Here is a 20,464-nt window from a genome sequence, read left to right as displayed (position 1 = left end):
TATTCATACTTTTTGTTATAACATACCTTTAGGATACAGATGCTAAGATAAGAATTCCTGATCGATGATCTTTTTATTATACAGAGTAATTGGTTAAAGGTGTAAAATCTTTAAAGGGATGATTGTGTATCTCATCTTTAAGCTATAAGCTACAAAGATTTTACATATAATTCCAATCAAACTATATAAAGTGATCGCTTTGCAATAAGTTACATTAATTTATTTGAATTTGCCTATATGAAAAAAACAAGCTAATAACTTCTGTCATTACAAAATCTGGCACTACAAAGCAGATACAAACGGAGTAGTAAATCGGAATTTTGATATAGCTTCTTCTTATTATATCATCCTTACGGTATTTATTATTTGTGGAACCGTCATATTTTTGGATAGAATGTACTTTATATTAATTGACAGCAATGAGCTATACATTCAACCCTTAAAGCTTTTGTACCTATAACAAATCACGCTGTAAATCGGTGAGGATAGATCTCTAGGGTTTTTAGAATAGAGAATCTTTTAAATATGATAAAAAGTTGCATCAATAATATTTAAGAATCAGGTGTACTAGTTGATTTTAAATGAAATAAATTGTATCCATGCAATGTTTTTGATGGGTAATTGCACTAATGAGATAATTAACACCTATATCTAACGAACTAAGGAAGATGCGGGGAAATTCCACGTAGGTGAATATAAAATGTGTGTATTTCTAGGTTTTGAAACATTTATTTAAACTATTATATAAAGAAGGGGAATCAAATTTTAAGATATTCTAATGTTTACCGATTTATCAATATATAAAAAGCGAAAGATCATTTGAGGTAATAGATAATTTTTTTTAACTTATTATGTAAATATATTTTATTAAAAATGAAAGAGGTTCCATTGGAAGAGACGTAGCTTCTAACATTCTTTACATTCATCGTGCTGGTGTCGGGTCCAACGAGTTTTTAGCGTAGTACAAGGTACAGTACCTGATTCAAAGAACCTCTCTGCATATGCCGCAGGCTTTTAAAGATCAGACTCTTCTCCATATCTAAACTAATTTTAAATGTTCCTACCAATGCTGCTTTTAAAGTCAATTCCATAAATGAGTCGGTGTTCTGTCTTACGGGTCATCCTTCAGCATATTACACAGAGATTTCTCTGTCATACCTTTCGATGTAATATATTAAATGATATTTAAATATTTATTTTTTATTTCAGCACACTAAATCAACAGAATATAATATAGTGTAACATATCTCCACAAATTGGCAAATAAAGATGCCGATGTTTCGACCTCGTTAGTTTCTTACATAAAGATATTACCTGTTTCTAAAGTGCCACCTTCTTGGCAACTCTGAATATTGATTGGTAACTCTTGCCAAACTATCGGCGACTTTAATTATAATATTCTTTGTCTTACGTATTCCCTTCGTTTTGTCTTCTAGTGCAAATATATCTTATTATATAAATCTGTGTGGTGTTATTTTTAGTTTACTATTTTGTTTGTAGTCACATCAACAGCTTTAATAAAAAAAATGCAAACATGTGCTTAGATTAATAAAAGATCGGCAACATGTTTTTATTTAAAGTTAACTTTAAAAATTTTCTCTGCTTTTGTTAACGTTTTTGAATTTTCGTATTTAAACCTGAAAGGTAACGAGAAACGAAAACCTAAAAACATTAATAAAAGAAAATCAATTGTAAATAATAAAATGTTAATAACGTGGTCCGGTCATAAACTATGTTCAGGTAAAGCTGTCTGTGTCTACTACTATATGTGGAACCGAGTCTCAAATTTGCTTTCAAAAGAAGTTAATAATGAGGTCCTTAAAGAATGTTGTTTTATTGAATAAAGTATTATTGTAAACAATCTTAAAAGTTTCTATTAGGTATAGGAATTAATGAGCAGTGGTCACCCAGCAGTAGAGGATTAAGATTTGCGGTCGTTGGTCGCGTGTTCGATTCCAGGGATACAATCTTGTATGTTTCATACTTTGTTCATTTCCATTGCATACAAAAAAAAAATTCCAGAGCATGGACAGAAGGTCCTCTGCATATGATAATACCCCACTGCGATCACCAATCAGCCTCCCAAGCTAGGCGATTTAGGTAGGTATATCTCCCCATAGATATCTTTGGGGAAGGCTTTAAAGAAGAATAAATAAAATCTTGCAAGTCCTTAAATGTTCGGATTTTAACACTTTTTTTAGTAAAATGTATGATATTTTAGATTTATATCCGAACCAGTGCCAATGTATTTATCAAATGGAATGGATTCTCACATTGTGATATTCTTAGACAATAGAAAATCATGCATGATTCAATTTCTAGCACCTAGTGATACTAAAATACCTGTGTAAAGGGCATGAAATATTTTTTTAAATAATACACGTTTTATTTTATTAATTAATGAAACATTTATTTGTAATAATACTTTCGTGTTATAAAATCTAAACGTACTATTATTAAACACTTAAAAATTTTTGTAAAAATAAATGTACGATGATAAATCTTATACAAAAATAAAAAGAACTTAAGATATATATTAATAAATTATGGTGTTTTAATAATTAATTTTCAGTCCATCCAAAAAGTTTTATTCTGCTTATTCCGCCGTCTGGAGCCATCGTTACCCTGACGTGAGATGTCACATCTGAATCGCAGTTGTACCAGTGCTCCTTGTTTGCACCCAGCTGAAAAATACACATAAATGTTAGTATATGGAATCATGCAATTACTAAACTTTGAATAATTAATTTTACTTAAGGTATTTCTGAAACACGAGCCAGTAAATGTGGAAAGAATTGCTTGTCTAAAGAGCCAATTGGCGGGCCAAATCTTTCGTGCAGCCGTTGACGGTTGGAGCTGAAAGGTTCTCGACTGGCGACCACTAGTGGGTAGACGCGGTATGGATTGGGTCCCACTAAGTGGACGGATGACATAGTTAAGGCTGCGAGAAATCACTGGATGCGAGCAGCGCAGGAAGGCGTCGGTTGAAAAGAAGAAGTTCTGAGACTATTTTCATATGAATTATGAAAGGTAGTTATAAAGGAGCATGTTGTCATGGTAATATATTACAGATAATGATAAAAATTGACGCATTTTGAAAAATGAATTTCATCGTTTGATTGTAATCAATATCACTTTTGCTACAGAAAACTTAAGTTTAATTATTATGTGCAAATAACAGAATAAAATAAATACATCTTACCCTGCTCGGTTTTAAAATAGTACGCCAAGGAATATCTTTTGATTCCGTCCAACTGCTGTTATCTAAGTGCACGCCTTCTATCGTTATAGAATCTGGGTAGTTTCCTTTGAATTGAGTCGTGTCAACACATATCTTTTTTATTGTACCCGTAAATCCAAGTTTAAATACAGCCCATTCGTTTCCTGAAATTTTAATTAAGAGTCATTAAGTTGTATAAGCAAGATTAGTGGTATTCTTGCGGTGGAGGATTAAAACTTGCGATCATAAATTGATTCGATCCCCTGGATATAATCTTTTATAATTCACACTTTGTGCATGAATTATATAAGATTGCCACTGCTCAGAAGTCAGAAGTCAGAAGTTTGTAGAATATGGGCAGCAATGTCCTCTTACTTATTAAAATACTATACTGTACGCCTCCCAAGCGTGGTTATTATGATATATTCCCTTATGGGGGAGGCCTATGCTTTGCATTAGGTATCTGTATTGTTTCTGAAGATGTTAATGCTGTTAGCCCTAAGCCTTTTACAGATTCATCGATACTGAGTTCATGGAGCGCAAGGGTGTATGAACTAGATATTAGGTATCTATGAGCTGAAACTTATTTTATACTTTGTAAAATTGACAACGTTAACCAAGTAAACTGTGTCAAAAATGTTAGATTTAAAATACTACAAAGAATCAACTTAAAATAGAAACTTTTTATACTAGAGAGGAACTAATACAGTTTATAATTCCTACTGTACATCGTTTACAGCTGCTAAATATTGTGTTTGTTTTGAGATTATTTTAATGCTGAATTAAAAAAAAATACAAACCTTGAAGTTTTAAAGTTCCATCATCATTAGCCTCGATAACATCCGGCCTGTCGAGCCTTCTGGCTGTCTCCCATCCGTCTGACATTATCTTGCTTTTACCTGGTTTAATGATATTTTTGGGATGTCCAAAATGTGCATTCGAATATCCTAAAAGTTATAAATACATTATTATACAGATATAACATTTTGAACAATCAGATGTATTTACACATTATTTTTATTACTTACCAATACAACATCCTCCGTTTACTACTGACACCAAATCAACTATTTCATCCTGTGCAGGTGGCTCCGGTTTTGGTTCACCGAATACTCTTAACCTAGCGATACCGCCATCGGGATAAATATTCACACGAATATGTGTCCACGCGTCGTCACTCAACACCTGCAAAATAATATTTCTAAATTAGTGCTTTTAACGAATACAGGTTAAAAATGACAATGTGACAGAGAATAAAACATTTATTTTCTTTATTAGATACTGTTCTAGTCATGGCCTGTAAAATATTAATCAATATGGGCGACGATTTGATATCGATTAAAAAATATTGCAATGATTTCCAAAAAAAAATGTCAGAAAATGTTTCGCAATTGTTTCTTAGAGACTAAACTCTAAAGTTATAACATTTAAATTAATTACTTTTTCATTTACTAGAAACGATTTTAAATGATAGTCTAAAAGTATACGAATTAATGGTCGGTATTTCTACATATTTAATGGAATCAGGCGTTACCTTGCGAAAGTCAATCCTAAGTCAGAAAAGAACCAATAATTAGCCACTTCCGCACATCGGAAGTGGCTAAATAGTGGTGTTTTTCTTACTTAGGTATTTCTACAAGCTTGCAATACATTGCGTAGCGTACCTTTTGATAATTACGACGCGTCTGTTCATAGCCGGGCAGTAAAGCAGTAGTGGGTACTATTTCCTCCCATACGTCCGATTTCAGGCTTTTTATTTGTTCAAGATCACTTTCGGTGCAGGCCGTACCAATTGTTTCAACTCTTTGCGGTATTGCTTCTTCGTCTGGAAAAAATGAGTTTACTATCTAATAACCATTTTCTAAAACGTAGTTTTAAATCAATTTCATATCTAATTGATATTGAAATTTACAGTTAGTTTAAATTTACAGAAAAAAAAATTATGGCCGGTTGATATTGCTAAAAAGAATACAGCTAGGTATAGCTTTGAGTTTAATACATTATGTCTTGTAGTAACCAGAGAAAATTAGGTACAGCCTGTATATAATAAACGCTATAATAAATGTTTATTTATCACTTGCAATTACGCATCTAAATTAAATTTAGATCTATTTCTAATTTACCTTCTTTAGATAAACATGCTGCTTGTATTGAATACTTTGGCGCATAGTTTCCGGTAAAGAAAGCTGTGTCGACTAGAAAACCTGAAAATGAATATTATTTTTAATAAAAGTTTAACAAAGCTTACGAGGACATAAATAAGGATATGAATGGATGAAAGGAAATAACCGGCCCAGAAGTTTGGCATGTTGAAATGATAGGGAGTATGGCATATGTCGCGATGAACAGAAAGCTTCTGTGGTCTAAAAGTACAGGAGAGAAGATCACGGATCAACAAGTGCAGTCAAAGATGTCCGCAAAGAAGGTAGACAGAGTTCTAAGTTGCTAAGGTCGTCGAATGACGTTGGAAACCTAGGGAGGAGGCCAAAGTCTAGCAATAGACATTGTATTGTTGTAATGATCGTGGTGATAGTCAAACAGAAGTATATATATAGTAATATTAAAAAATATATAAACTATAAATAGTAATAGGAAGACCGTACCTTTGATGACACACTTTGTAGCCAGCTTAATAATACACCAGTCGTGACCAGTGACACGTTTTCTTCTAGTTTCCCATCCGTCCATCCATTTACCGAATTCTGTGTATTTATCTTCGATAAAGATTGGTTCGGTGTCGGAAATCATGTTCTCGCATGTAGCGAAAAAATCATCTGTTGAAAATACAACTTTCCCACCAGCCTGTAATAGTAATATTTTGAATCGAATTACTTATTTGTTAAGGTGGTAAAAACCCTTTGCCTGTGATCGCAAGTCGTGATTTCAATTGTAAGCGAGCGCTATCACATTGATAGAACTATATACAAATGTGCATGCACAAAAAATATAAGAGGAAACGTATTGTGGAAAGTTCGTAAGGCAATTATCAAATCAAATCTTAATCTCAGAAGAGGCGTAGTATCACTCGCGCACTTCATAAGAAAACCTTTTAAGTAGATATTACCAGCTAATACTGAGATGACTTAATCAAAATAAAATCGATTTAATCTTTGTTAATAAATATAAATTGCTGAAGAGGGATAGGAAGGTACTAAGAAAGAAGAAAAAATATAAAACTTTGAGAAAAACATTAAAAACGTATGTTTTCTTCTCTCATACAAACCTATTTAATATTTGATATGAAACAGAACCAAAAAGGAATATTATAAAATATAATATCGTGTGCCATACATCAGTGGAAATTATTTTTAAACTCTTGCAGTGTACGAAGTAGAATTTGAGTAAGTGGTGATTTTTTTTTTTTTAGTAATAAATTCAATGAAGCGATCAATTCGAAAATCGAACAACATATTTTTATACAGAAATGTTAAATATAAATTACTTAGGTAAGTAGTCTTTGAAAATTTTTAAATAAATCTAGAATAATACTTACGCCAGCACTGGCGAGCTCACTGAATTCAATAAAGTTAGGTTTTATATGTTCGATCATTTTCACTGATATTTATAATCTGTATGTATATACACTAACGCAAGTTGCAGACAACTGACAGACATAATTGAAGCAATCGTTTATATAGCATTGAACCGACCACTGATAACATTCAAAATAATAACACTCCGACTTCGCTTTGTATCGGAATTACCTTCTAATGACAATGCGAATTTTCCAGTATATTTTCGCAGCTAACTTAAAGTTATTTTTAATCTTAATCTATTTTAAATAATCTGTGATTCCAAAATTGGCAAGAAGTCATCTATTCAAATCATTTGATAAATATAAATCAATTATTTATAAAGAGGGATGTCCACGGCTGGGCATAACCTTTCAGATTTCCAAGAGCCGGTTGTCGATAATCATCAAGGTCATCTGTACACCCAGTTCGTGGATATCCCTTGTTTCGCTTTTCAGGCCGTGGTCACTATAGAACCCAAAGATTCAAGCAGCCACCTGTTCTGCCATAAGTTGTATAATTTTTTTGCTGAAATATTTAAAAATTATTTATTTTTTCAGTTACAATTTATTTCAAGAGCAACTTAATGAAACATAGATAGTGCCGTCTAAAGGAGTATGAAAGATGTCAATATCAAATTAGGTGAATGCTTCGATAAAGGTTGCCTTGACTAATGCTAAATTAGTGAGAAACATTGATTAAAATTCCTCCAATTTTAATTACCTCCTAATGCTATCACGTTTTATAATTCACCGATTAAAGTCTTAATTGGAAGAGAACTAGAGTTTGTAGTTCGAAATTCAAATTTGTGGCACAACGGCACTAATGCTACGCGATTATCACAACACAATCATAATTAACAGTCCAATTCATGTTTAAAAATAAGTGAAGATCAAAAAAGTGCTTATTAGTATTTGTTTATAGAACATTCGAAATTTGAATTCAATATATGTTTTTGGCCAGCCTTAAAAATTATAAATTATTATTATGTTATAAAACTTATGACCCCACTAAATACTAGTAAACTTTAGTTATCAAAATTAAATACGGTTTTTATTAACAAAGTTCATAAAATAAAGATTTTTTTTAAGGAACAAACATACCATTCGCAAATAGATTAGCCTATACAGAGATACTAAATAAAACCTTTAAGTAACAACAGCCAATTTCATTACAATGTTCAAGAAAATAAGAACATTTCTAATTTGCATATGAACTATTTCTTCATCTTATACCACTTCAATTGATCCAGGTGGGATCTCCGTTGTTTTAGAAACATATACTAAACATATGTATATATGGCATGTATACATAATACTACTATACATATGTATATGTACATATCATAGAGGAGCTCAATTTGGCCCACAAGTGGGCTCTTAAATAGATTCATAGCGATAATTTGAGTTCATAAATAAATACGTGGTCTCATTAGGTATAGCCAATAACTTTTGTGAAGTTATATTAAAACGAATTGCTATGTTTCAACCGCATTCCTTTTGTGTTATTCTTAGGAAAGTTGAGGGAATTTATATTAAAATGGCAATCAAAATGATTTGTTTCCAGACACTTCCGATGAAATACGTAAATTATAAATGAACAAATGTAAAATAATTAAAATGATCCACATTTATTATTTCAACATTAGTTACAATATTCTTATCGTCTTTGATATAAAGGCGCTCTACTTTAAGAACATCCGTAGCTCGAAAGATAAATGAGGGGAATAATTTTGTTGTTAATTGATGACATAATGCAAAAAGTAAGGCAAGTCACTCTCTTGTAGACTGACAATCAGTCCAGAGACTAAAGGTTACGGGTCAACCGGGAAACTGGTTCCATCTGCAATCTACTGCACTCGCGCGTGTGTTCAATATATTATATAAATACCTTTTATAGTTACATGTTAATATTGTTCTTTTTTAATTTCACTTTTAGCCAATACTGTCTGATATTTATTCTAGTTGTTTTAAGGAAATTAAATGTCTTTAAGTCTTTAATTTTTTTCGTAAGTTGTTATCTCTTTTCTTGAAGAACAGCGCCACTTCGTCTATGTTTTATGCTTCTGGATTATTCCATCTAATAAGACGGAATTAAAGAGTTTCTAGAAAACGTTCAGTACTATATTTGTACCCGCTTTCAGAAACTTGTGTGTTAATTTGTCATCACCCTACGTATCGTTGTTTGCAACAGTAAAAAGACCACCTTAAACCTGATAACTGGGTCATCAGCGTACCTAACCCCTTTCCCTACAACGCGATAGACCCGGCACTCATATGGTGAATTCATGGAATGTGAAGAAGTTAAGTCTCAAAATTTTTGACATTAAATCAAAGATATTGTCCTACTAACAGAGGCAAGATAAATATAGATATCTAAGGGTTAAATAAACAATTAAGATAAAGAGCAGTGGTAGCCCAGCGATAGATGACTGAGACTTATTATCATAGAAGAAGAACTTTGTGCATTATCTATTCAAGATTGATACACTGCTTACAAACAAATTTCCAGAGGATGGGCAGCACCATTCTCTGCGTACTATAATACCAAAACGCCAAACCGCCTGTCAGAAGTGGCGATTATGATCTATGGGGGATATATCATAGTTATGTCATAGATATCTTTAGGAAACGCTTACCTATGTACCTTTGCAGTCGCCTATGTGCTGAAACGACTACAACAAAAAATACTGGGTTTGGTTATCATTCTTTTGGGTCGCACTTGGGCACAGTATCAATGTTGTAGACAAAAGGAAAACATACCTTAAAAGTACTAAAGATGAACATGTACAGAAAATATACCCTCGCAAAGTGAGAAAAACTCATGCTTTTTTAATGTTCCACATCAAACCCAATATTTAACTCCAAGGTACCATTTAACTTTTAGAAAGAATTTTGTCAGTCTAATCCAAGCTCGACTAGTCTAACAAAAAATCCACTTCATCTTAAAAATCTTTAAAGAGCAATTCGCTTTTAAAATAAAACTAAACATTATGTTCATAATACTCCTATTGCTAGATTTAAAATGAACGTTAGACGAAGTTTGTGTCCTAAGTTACACTATAAATGAATTCGTAGAAGATGTCACACCTTGGGAATTGTATGTTCTCTACCGCTCTCTATCAATGTAAATTAAAAATGTAATTTTTGTTCATGTAGAAAATACACAGTCCTGCTTGATTTGTTTTACCTGTTCTTCTTAGGTGGCAGACCGATCTTCACATCAATGACAGATGTGATACATCCTATAATTAACAAGATTATTTTTTTTTAAACAAAATATAAAGTGTTTTTTGAATTAAAAATCTAACATGCGTTAAGGATAAATTATGTCAATAAAAGCATTGGCGTTTCTTATCAATGGAGTTCCATGGAAGATATTTGTTTATTATAATCATTACATATTTAAATCCGCCTTTCTATTATACAAATATTACATATATATAATTTAAGTTTGTCAATATAAATCTGCCACCAGACATTATTAATACATATACATCGGTGACAAACTTAAATCTCCACATAAAAAAATGACTATTGGAATTACTTTAAGTTTGTAGGCATTAGACTTAAAACATTTCACATAACAGGCATCATGTACAGCAGAAGTGATTATAAAACGAATGGTCCCAGAAATAATGACAAATGAAATGCGACAAAAAAAGTTTTGAAAAATCGCATTACTGGATTTTATTATAATATATTGTCTGCCTTTTGTTCCTACAGGCTTTGTACTTCCAGAATTATAAGCGTGTTGCTTTCCAATAGGAACAATAAATTACAAGAACATATTTTAGAGTTATCTAATAGATTCAGGCGTTAGCTCGCGGAAGTCCATCTAAACTAAGAAAGGGACTAATATAAAGCTACTTCCGCTATGCAGCAGTAGTCGTGCAATGAAGTGCACCGCCCGCCAGCCCGCCGATAAATACGCGTGCGGTAAACACATCAAATAAAATCAAGTATATATATTAAACAAAATTGTGTAAACATATAACAAAAGTAATGAAAACATAGTTATATAAAAATCGTTCATGGAACGTTCGATTACATTCACATGGCCTCAATTACGCGTATCTTTAAGGTGTACTTGCAAAGTTCAAACGATAAGCAGTAGAAGCATCTCACATCGAAATGACATTTATATCTAAAGGCGTTATAATTGGATTAATTAGTAAGAAAAGGACCAATATTTAGCCACTTCCGCACATAAAATATTGGTCCTTTTCTTACTTAGGATGGACTTCCGCAAAATAACGCCTGATTCTATTAAATATATTAATTAGGTTATCAGCAGATTATGTTCTTTTTTGCCAGAGAAACATTTATATAGAAACATTTTTATATATACGTAAAGAGATATTCGTGTTTATGTTTCCGAATAATAATAATGAGATAGATCAGGGGTGAGCAACCTTTTTAATCAAGGGGCTAATTTAAATTTTAAAATATTTTAGTAGGCCGCACGTAAAGTTACACTTAAATAAACTGAAAAAAAAAACAAAATGAGTAAAATGTAAAATCAAAAAACGATAAGTTTTATTATATAAATTTAATACGAAAAAATTACGTAGACGCACCGCGTTAGTATTGCATGTCTGAATAAGCCGCTAAGTGAGTAACTTTAAATAGCCTTTTTTTTTAAACAGCCGTCCGGCATAAACATGTTAAAAGGGCCGCGTGTTGCTGATCCCTAATATAGATGATCGACTTATTTATTTTAATTTATTTATTTAGAATTTATATTTAAATATTGTAAATATCGTAACCGTCAAATCTCTCTCGGCAGGTTATAAAGCGCACAGAACAGATGGCCTCAGGCGCCGTAAGGTTCTAGAGAAGAGACTATGTACTAACAAGCATAGAGTAGGACTCAAAAGTGGACAAAAAAACTCTTAAAGGTTGTCAGAAAAGACTGGTGTAGTCCACTACCAATCGGTTTTGTTAGAAACCTGCGAGAGAGAGAGCAGTATCTGTGTGCTACTGCTGAAACGATGTTGATGATATAAAGATAATAAAACTAATACCTCTCTGTATACTATCACTGAATTATCATGAAATAAATTTAATAAGTTTATTAAGTAAAAACTTGTGAAAAATCCTTTTGCAGAGTTAAGCATTTTTGTATTAGTATTGTCAAAGTAAAAAAATAAAAATGTGTTAGTTATTTGTACATTTTTCTCAGGTCAAGAAAAGTTAGGATACTTCGTAGCTCTGTTTTTAGTTTCTATTAAATTGGGCTCCTCTGGCATTCTACTCGAAGTTTAGAATTGTCTTCACGGTAATTAATTCTACGTGAATATTACGAATAGATTAATAAATAAACACTTGCATTTAACAATTTAAGGAAACGACGTTATGAATAAATTTTAAATGATATGTTTCTCTCTTCTATACCTTCATTTATAGTAATTCTTTTTATTTAAATATATACAAAGATTTTCTAGAATGAGGTACATCGTTTATGAGCTGGTTAAAATTAAATTTTACATTTTATTCAGTTAATTAAGTTACCAGAAAAGATCGAGAATCCGACCATACATCAGAAGGTAATTTAAAGATATTATGGTAATTTCTGTTGCAATTACTCTAAAAAAGAGATAATATAGATTGGAGAAGCAGCCTGATTGCTCTTATAAATTTAGGAGTAGCAGATGACTTTAAGAGTAGATATTACAATAACAAAGATCACAAAGAAGAGTGAACTACCTCAAGGAAGGGTGGAGTATAAAATGTGACGGAATTTCACACCAGGATAACTTTGTTTGTACAAAGTAGGTATGACTTTTTATGTTGTACTATTATCATATGAGTATATTACTGAACTACAACTCATAATAAATATCAACATCCACACGAAATCACCTATGTTTAGTGATATCGGACTAAATGTTTAAATACGATAAAGAGCCAAACCATGTAAATAACGAATACCCAGAACTTAATCGTTTATTTATTGAATTATTTTTTTAACTATTCTAATACAATAACAAAACTAGCTAATACAAATTATATAATAAAAATATTAACGGATAGATCATAGTCATATTAATATAAAAAATAGTGTACACGTTTTAAATTACATGCACTGTTCTAATAGTAAATTTTAAAAAAATAAGAAGTAAACTGTCAAGTCTGAAATAATCAAGCAATTTTGCAAATGTATATTACAGGTAACTAATTCAGTTCCACTGCTTGGAAATTGTGCTGATCGTGGCAATCTGAAAAACGCACATATAGAAGGACACAGGAACTATAAGGCTCTAGGGCGAAGACCACAGACCGAATAGCACGAGGTAAAACGTAATAATGGGTCGCATTAAAAATCCATGGGGGAGACCAATGTTTATCAGCAGACGTACTGCGGTTAATATGATGAAGAAAACCTGTACCATTGTACGGTTGAAACGTTAAAAGTTGATAAAAGAGCACTTCCTTGGTCTCTAAAATAGGATATGGTGTTTAGCATTTGCTATTTATTCGTATTTATGTAATACCTTGCCCACATAAAATTTATTTATGAATACATAAATATATTTGTATATATGTATGTGTGTATAGTTTTGTGTATATTTGAATATATGTACTCCCTCAACCTCCCTCTCCTTCATGTCTCTTCTCCATCCAAAGGTTGTCTGGTAGAGATCGCCTCGAGCGATAAGACCGCCTCTTGTATCGGTATAAATTGTTTTTTTTTTTTCTATTTATTATCTATGGTGTACAATAAAGTATAAATGTACGACTAAATAAATAAATGTTGATTGTTTTAATGAAAATCAATCTTCGAAATCACAGCGTCTGGTTGTCGCACTTATATCAAATTTTGGTAAAATATGGAGTAATAAATATTTATCTATTATCTTAATTGTTACATTTATCCTGTAATGGTAATGCTGAACTAACTGTTAAAATCTTTAATTGTTTTTTTTTAACATTATACCAAACTAAGGTTAACTTATATTCTTTTGCTTTCGGCAAGTCTATTAAGAATTAAAAAAGTAGATGTTTTCATCTACGAAGTGGGTTTCATCTAAAGTGGATTTACTGTTATTGAAATAACGGTGTATCTAAAGCCAACTTAAAACATTTCTACAAGACTTCAATGATTCGATGACAATAAAAAACATTCAAAACTATTTAAAGACAACAATAGGAAGTATTGAATGGAACCATTCACAAAATCCTTTTTTTGTTATGCTTTTTTTTGCGATTTATTCGTAAATTCTGCTTCTATTCTAAATCAAGGTTTCCTATTGAAAATACTGATTTAAATAGATTATTTAAATCAATCTCGCGTACAGTTTTTCAACTGTATTTAACGTTTGTAATATTTATAACGGTTTTCAAACGATAAACGAGAAAACCAGAATTTTTGACTATTGATAAACAAATTGAAAATAGGAAACGTGGGATAGATTATCCATTTAAAAATAGCTTTCGTTTAGAATTACTCTTTACTAAAAATGATACATTAAAAAAGTTTGATTTCATGTAAGTCATAAAATTATTTCACTTTTATCATCAACATTATTATTTCAGCTGTGTGACGTACACCACTGGAACTAGGCCTCTCCCATAGATTACATATACCACCTTTTGAAAAAAAACAGTACTAAGATACGTCTATATGTATATATATGTGTATATATACGAGTATGTAAGTATCTTCTCCTTCTTTTTATATAAGTCGTTCATACACTGTGATTTAAGTTATTTAGTTTAAAGTAAATTTACCACATTATTTTAAACTTAAATTATCAAAGCCTACCCCAGACTTTGAAATATAATACATGTTGTAGTTACAAGAAAATCGTGTTTTACGTCATGATAATAACATAAAATAAAAAGATTTGTTAATTTATTCGAAATTTAAAATTCGTTTAGGAATCTATTGATCTGTTTAACCATCTATTACCATTTATACGATTACATCTAAAACCTATCAAATGATGTTACGGTCTGAAGAGCATTCTTTATTAAAGAACTGCAACCTCAGTTAACGAATAAAAAAAACTATCTAAAAACAGTCGTGAATTTGTGATGGTAAAAATAAAAGTAATCTACTATAAGTAACTCGTTTATACTTTAATTTAGGATAGTGATTAAGACTTGCAACTGTTGGTCGCGGATTCCATTCCCGAGATACTATCTTACATAATTCATACTTAGTGCATAAATTATATATGATTGCCACGGCACAAGTTTCCAGAGGATTGCCAGCAGCAACCTCTGCGTGCCATTATACAAAAATGCAATCGCCAACCATCCAAGCGTGACGAATATAGTATATCCCCATAAGATTATCTTCTAGAATGAAACAAGTCAATTACTTGTGTTAGTTCAATATTTAGTAGTTCGAATTTCGATAACGCATTTCCATATTATAATATTTTAACATGTTTTGTTTATTGATAGAGTGTATCAAACATTAATGTAGTATATAATATAATATAAATGATGTATACATTCACCTCTTTTAAAGCTTTAATACTTGTAATCAATCACCCTGTATTGGATAAAATACGTTATGTAGAACACGTTAGTGGCGGCCAGTTGCATAAGCCACGCTCTAGAGCACTAATTAAATACAGCATAATTCTGTTTCGCAACAAATGCGCCCAAGTTTCCGTCCCAGCCTCGGCCACAATACGTTTTGTTGTTGAAAGTTGTGTTCATACGGAATAATTTGTGAAATGGAACAAGAAAAGAAACGCGTTCGTTTTAATTCACGAGAACTTGCGGCCGGGCTTGCTTATGCCTTTTTTTATAAGCCGAGCTTGTTAAAATTCTGTACTTCCATTATTAATACTAGAATTTTAATAGACGTAGTCATATTATATTTAATGACCCCTACGAATGAAAAGCTTTGACCACTTGCCTTTTTTTTTTGGTTTGGGGGGGAAGCATTTGGCAACGTTCAAGATGCCCAGCCTCTGGGGGGAGGACAGGGTCTGTGGGATTCCTACCACCCACTAACCCGCCCCCCCCCCCCGTGATCACCCTCTGCACTACACGGGGGACCGCGATATTTCCCGGTCGGGGATCACCACGCGGTATTCCCTCGCGTCGTGCTATTTTCGATAGCCCGTCCCAGGGTATGCGTGTATACACTACCTCCGAAACCCTCGTGGTGCTATCACGATGGTCCGAGACCACGTCGAACCATCGTCCGCCTCAGAGTCGCCGAAGCTAGTGGGAGTTTAGCGCCCCCACCCTAAACTCCCGTGACTCCTCGATCACTTGCTTATATCAACTTAAAAAATTATTTACGACTTGACAAATACCTCTAAAATGTTAGTAAAAACACAAACAAAAGTATTCGTTTAATTCTTAACGGTGTTCGCAATGATACTTAATCCTGTTCATTTAAATGCCAATTTTGAGCAATAACTTTTAGTAGTATACAGAAGACCTCAGCTCTTCTTACCATAGATTGCCAAAGATGACTAAACAAACTCTAGATTCAGCATCATTATGATTGTAATAATATCACCCATAAGACTTCTATTTCTAGAAATCTCGTGTCTCAATAATTTAGAAGAGGGTGGGTTGGAACTGGATTGCCTCCAGCGTCTTCCAGGTCATCTGTCCACTTCGCGGGCGTATATCTCACGCTGCGTTTGATATTATGGTATAGCCACCTGTTCTACACGCTATGTACCTATTCCATTGAAACTTACCTATCGGATGAGCTATATTGGGTGCTTTCGTTCCCCTAATTTCTCATCTCGTAAATAAATCTCAAAAACAGATATGGAGAGGCTTACCGTCGATAATCAGCTTGCTGGTGAAGCCTGAAGTTAGAGATCACTTGTTCTATCATTGGTAGCACAAACTGTAGTGGTAGTGTTTCGTAGTTTCCCAAACTCTACCCAGTATATTATTTTATTTTAACACTCAAGTAAAAAATATACTTTAATATTGATTTTTAATTGAAATAATTAAATTATTACTATTAAAACTCGAATTTTAAATAGGCTTTACTGGCTGAAACGACATGTATTATTCTGATCTGGTCTTTTAAAACAAAATTTTTAAATTGAAAAAGAAATTTTACATAACATAATCGACTGCTGACATAACGTGTAATATATGTAACACATGTGCTGATATGTAAGATATAAACTTAAATATATGTAGCAGTGCGTGTTTATAGTATTTATTTCATTATTTATTTTTTAAAAAAGTATTCTATCTAAAAGACGGATTTATGCCTAAAAGAATTATTAGGCAGTCTCTGGAAGAGTAAAAGAGAAATAAAAAAATCTTTTAATTTATATTATTATGAATTATGAATAATTGCTAGCGCGTATTGTAAGAGCAAAGAGTATGTTCAGTGACTGAAAAGCAAAGTGAGCAAAAATAAATTGTATTCAATGAAAATTTGCATTGTTTGCAACATACGAAAGCCGAAATATGGCGGGCAAAATAGCAAAGAGGGAAGATTCATCAGGGTTCTATTGTTGCCGACCCCTTTTGATTCCCGAGTCACTTGCAACGGCAATAGCATTGTTCGAAGATCGTTAAGGTATTTTTTTTTACAGTCACTTTTATGCAAGTCGACGCATCCGCTGCATAATTAATTTATGCTCCGCGCGTACTCAACGAATGGTTTTTGAGAAATACACGGTAATCATTTTATTTTTTGATATAATTTTACCATAGATGAATAAACCTGTGCTGTCTACATCCAGTGCAGGATTATTAATCGTGGAAATCTTTGAGGGAGTCCTATTGGGTCCTTGCAGTGGGCTTCCATTGACTTTAAAAAAAATTAATATGTAATGACAAAAAACAAGTTAATATTCAATTTTTAATTGTTAATATGTTAACTTCGTAAACATTTTATCATTGTATTGAATTGAATAAAAGATAATAGAAGTAACTTATTACAACATATAAACTTTGTGAACGTATTTAAATAAAAAAATACATACTAGTTAATTCGGAAAAAAGAAAATAAAGAAAAAAAGACGACATAAGTCTTCTTTCTTCTTCTTTCTGTCTTTGAGATACTGCAATATCAAAAATGTATACCTATTATGTTGAATAAATATATAAAAAAGGTTATTTTTTTACTTTATACGGTATATTATTAGTAGAAACTTGGTTGATAAATAAGTGAAAAGGCACCTTACGTATGTTGGTCCTTAAAATATTTAAGAACATACGTAAGATTTAAGTACTTTGTAAAGTTGAAGTTGAATCTTTTTTTTTAAATTCAATTAGAGCAGAAATCATATACATAATGTATTAAATTAAATTATATGTTTATTTGACTTAGTTATAAAAGTAATATTTGGCTATTCTATATAATTGACGTTTAAAATTAAACGCGCAAGTGAAACGCGCAACTTTGAAACTAGATTTATTTAGAAGTTGTTCATTTAGTACTTTAGATATTTCGACTTGTTTTATAGTTTCCCTTTCCATTTATAGTGTTCCATGTTCACATATGTACGTCAAGAGAAAATCACCGGGAGAGTATAATTTGATAGAATCTGGTATCAAATTCAACTTGTCATTACATACACAAAGCTCCAAACTCGCTTTAACCTCTGAAGAGTCTATATTAAATCCATAATGTTAATATTTTGTCCACCTGTCTATTTTAAATATCAATTGTCCGCTTGTATCCATATTTGTTTACTTCCGTTTGAAAATATTTATGATCTGTCGCTGCTGTAGATTGGACGTTCAACTAACTTCATTAATTACGACTCCGGAGCAGCGGTTGACTTTGCGAACTGTACCCTACAGTACTAATTAAATTCTGCATAATTTTACTTCGTTCACAATGACGCGAATAAGTTTCTTGTTTCTCCATTAGTTTTGCTAATAATTAATATTATTTTTGATGATATTAATTTTTAATTGATTTACCTAGACTTAAGGCATTATTTACCCATGTTATATATATCTGTAGGCAGACAATCTTGTTCAGTTGAAGCTGTACCAAGGTCACTTCCAGACGTTCTTATTGGAAGTCTCCATAGGACGCTAAATGCAGCAGTAGACGTCTCACGGTTTAATTGATAATGATGATCCCTCTACATAGTTAACAGTATTTACTGACGAGATTTTTTTACTACCAGAATGACCGATGTTATACTTAAAGCTCTATAAAAGCAACAACAAATTAGTCTTCCGAATACAACATATACATTATTCTTCTTTGATGGTTTGAATGACTGAACCATATTTTTATGAACAATATAGCAAAACAACGGCATACATTACACTATAGAACAATTATGAATGGTGCTTTCAGCAAAACTTACTACCAGGTCATAAAGGTCTATACACCCAAAGGAATTTAGAGGAAAACGTTTCGGCCTGCATATGAGCCGAAGACTAGCCGATATCTATTGATCTTAATGCGCTGGGTAATAATTTATAGCCAATTTTAGAGAGTATGTCTTACTTAATTTTGTGATAATATGAAGTATCTAAAACAATTCTTATTTACAGTGAAAAGTTTCCCTTGAAAACAGTGCGTTGCTCTTTTCGTCTCTACGCTTAACGGACTGATTGATTTACACATTTTCAATGTTATTTTACAGGAAAGTTAGTTAAGGCTTTAAAGCTTTGATATATATATCTCATAGATTACCAATTAATCAATAATACAACTTATCAAAAAATGAACGGTTTCAGAAATAACAATTAGTATAATTTAGTAAAAAAAAAGCGTTTTCAATATTGGTATTAATTACATATTAAAATTAATCATTGTTTATGCTTCTAACAAAATGTACTTATAAAAAAAACAATGTGATATATTTCAGAGTAATTTCTTTATACATAATGAAAAGATTTAAAAGCTTTGTAACTTTTTCTCTGTTAAACAATATAAACATACTTTGTAAAAAATTTTACGAAATAAAAAGAAAAATCCTTGTTACAACATTTATGGATATACTCTGTCTCTCTCTCTCTTTCAACCGATAAATGCCCACTACAATGAATAGGCCTGCTTCAAAAGATATCTATGGGGAATTTACCATAATTGCCAAGAGAAGAAACGCAGAAGACGCTGCTGTCTATCCTCTGGAAAGTTATGAGCTGTGGCAATCCTATATAATTAATGCAAAAAGTTTGAATGATGTAACATTACATTCCGGGAATCGAATACGTGACTTAGGATCGCAAATCTCAGTCCTCTACCGCTAGACTAATAATATTCTGTATGCACCCTTTAGAAAATACAATCAAGAGGTTTAAATTCCTATGGTATTGTAGTGATCTCACTAACACTAGTCACTTTATTTAAATTGTTATTTGTCAAAAATTTTATTTACATTTATTTTAATAAAAAAGATTTTATTTACATAAACCTAAACACCTAAATTAATTTCAAATATATCTACTTATAATTGTATATATGTATTCAATAAATAAATATTCGAGGGTCAAACTGACAAATCGACATTGTACACAACATTTATTTTAGCAGTTTAGCTGCGACATTTGCTTGCCGGCCAGCTACGTAGGTCACGGCCCGCCGTCGCCCGCGCAACCCCCGCTCACTCAGTGCAGCGGCTGCGCCGGCGCGGAATCCAGTCTCGGTATGATTTTGACGCGGAGCGCATGTCAGTTTGCCCCTCAACTTTCTCGCATAAATACGTTGGTTTTAGTACAAGTTTTCCCATTCTGCCCTCGCACCTTCTATTATTCTAAAAAGCTTGCTACGCACGCACGCACGCTTTAGTGGTGACCACCTTTGGAACAAA

General features: G+C 32.2%; 1 protein-coding gene across 1 annotated transcript; it reads right to left on the bottom strand.

The window, feature by feature from the left end:
- Nucleotides 1-2,495: 2,495 nt before the first annotated feature.
- Nucleotides 2,496-6,808, bottom strand: LOC137931706 (allantoicase-like). Its single transcript, XM_068775197.1, has 8 exons — nt 6,714-6,808; nt 5,824-6,022; nt 5,344-5,424; nt 4,885-5,045; nt 4,249-4,405; nt 4,021-4,167; nt 3,203-3,384; nt 2,496-2,684 (listed from the first exon to the last, which is right to left on the bottom strand). Exons 1-8 carry the CDS (start codon nt 6,768-6,770, stop codon nt 2,562-2,564), a joined length of 1,107 nt encoding a protein of 368 aa, XP_068631298.1. The 5' UTR covers nt 6,771-6,808; the 3' UTR covers nt 2,496-2,561.
- Between the last annotated feature and the right edge of the window lie 13,656 nt (nt 6,809-20,464).

Source organism: Battus philenor, unplaced genomic scaffold (assembly GCF_028537555.1).
Source record: "Battus philenor isolate CCGP_79_NKW_IND1 unplaced genomic scaffold, ilBatPhil1.0.hap1 SCAF_8, whole genome shotgun sequence".
Lineage (NCBI taxonomy): Eukaryota > Metazoa > Arthropoda > Insecta > Lepidoptera > Papilionidae > Battus > Battus philenor.
Note: the sequence above shows the minus strand (reverse complement) of the source record. Positions and strands in the feature narration are given on the sequence as shown.

What these genes read in the sequence shown, in the direction of transcription:
- LOC137931706 (XM_068775197.1), bottom strand. Translation starts at nt 6,770, where the DNA reads ATGATCGAACATATAAAACCTAACTTTATTGAATTCAGTGAGCTCGCC. An exon ending in GTGAGCTCGCCAGTGCTGGC is followed by an intron (nt 6,023 to 6,713) that starts GTAAGTATTATT and finishes TTACTATTACAG; the next exon opens with GCTGGTGGGAAAGTTGTATT. An exon ending in TACAAAGTGTGTCATCAAAG is followed by an intron (nt 5,425 to 5,823) that starts GTACGGTCTTCC and finishes ATTCATTTTCAG; the next exon opens with GTTTTCTAGTCGACACAGCT.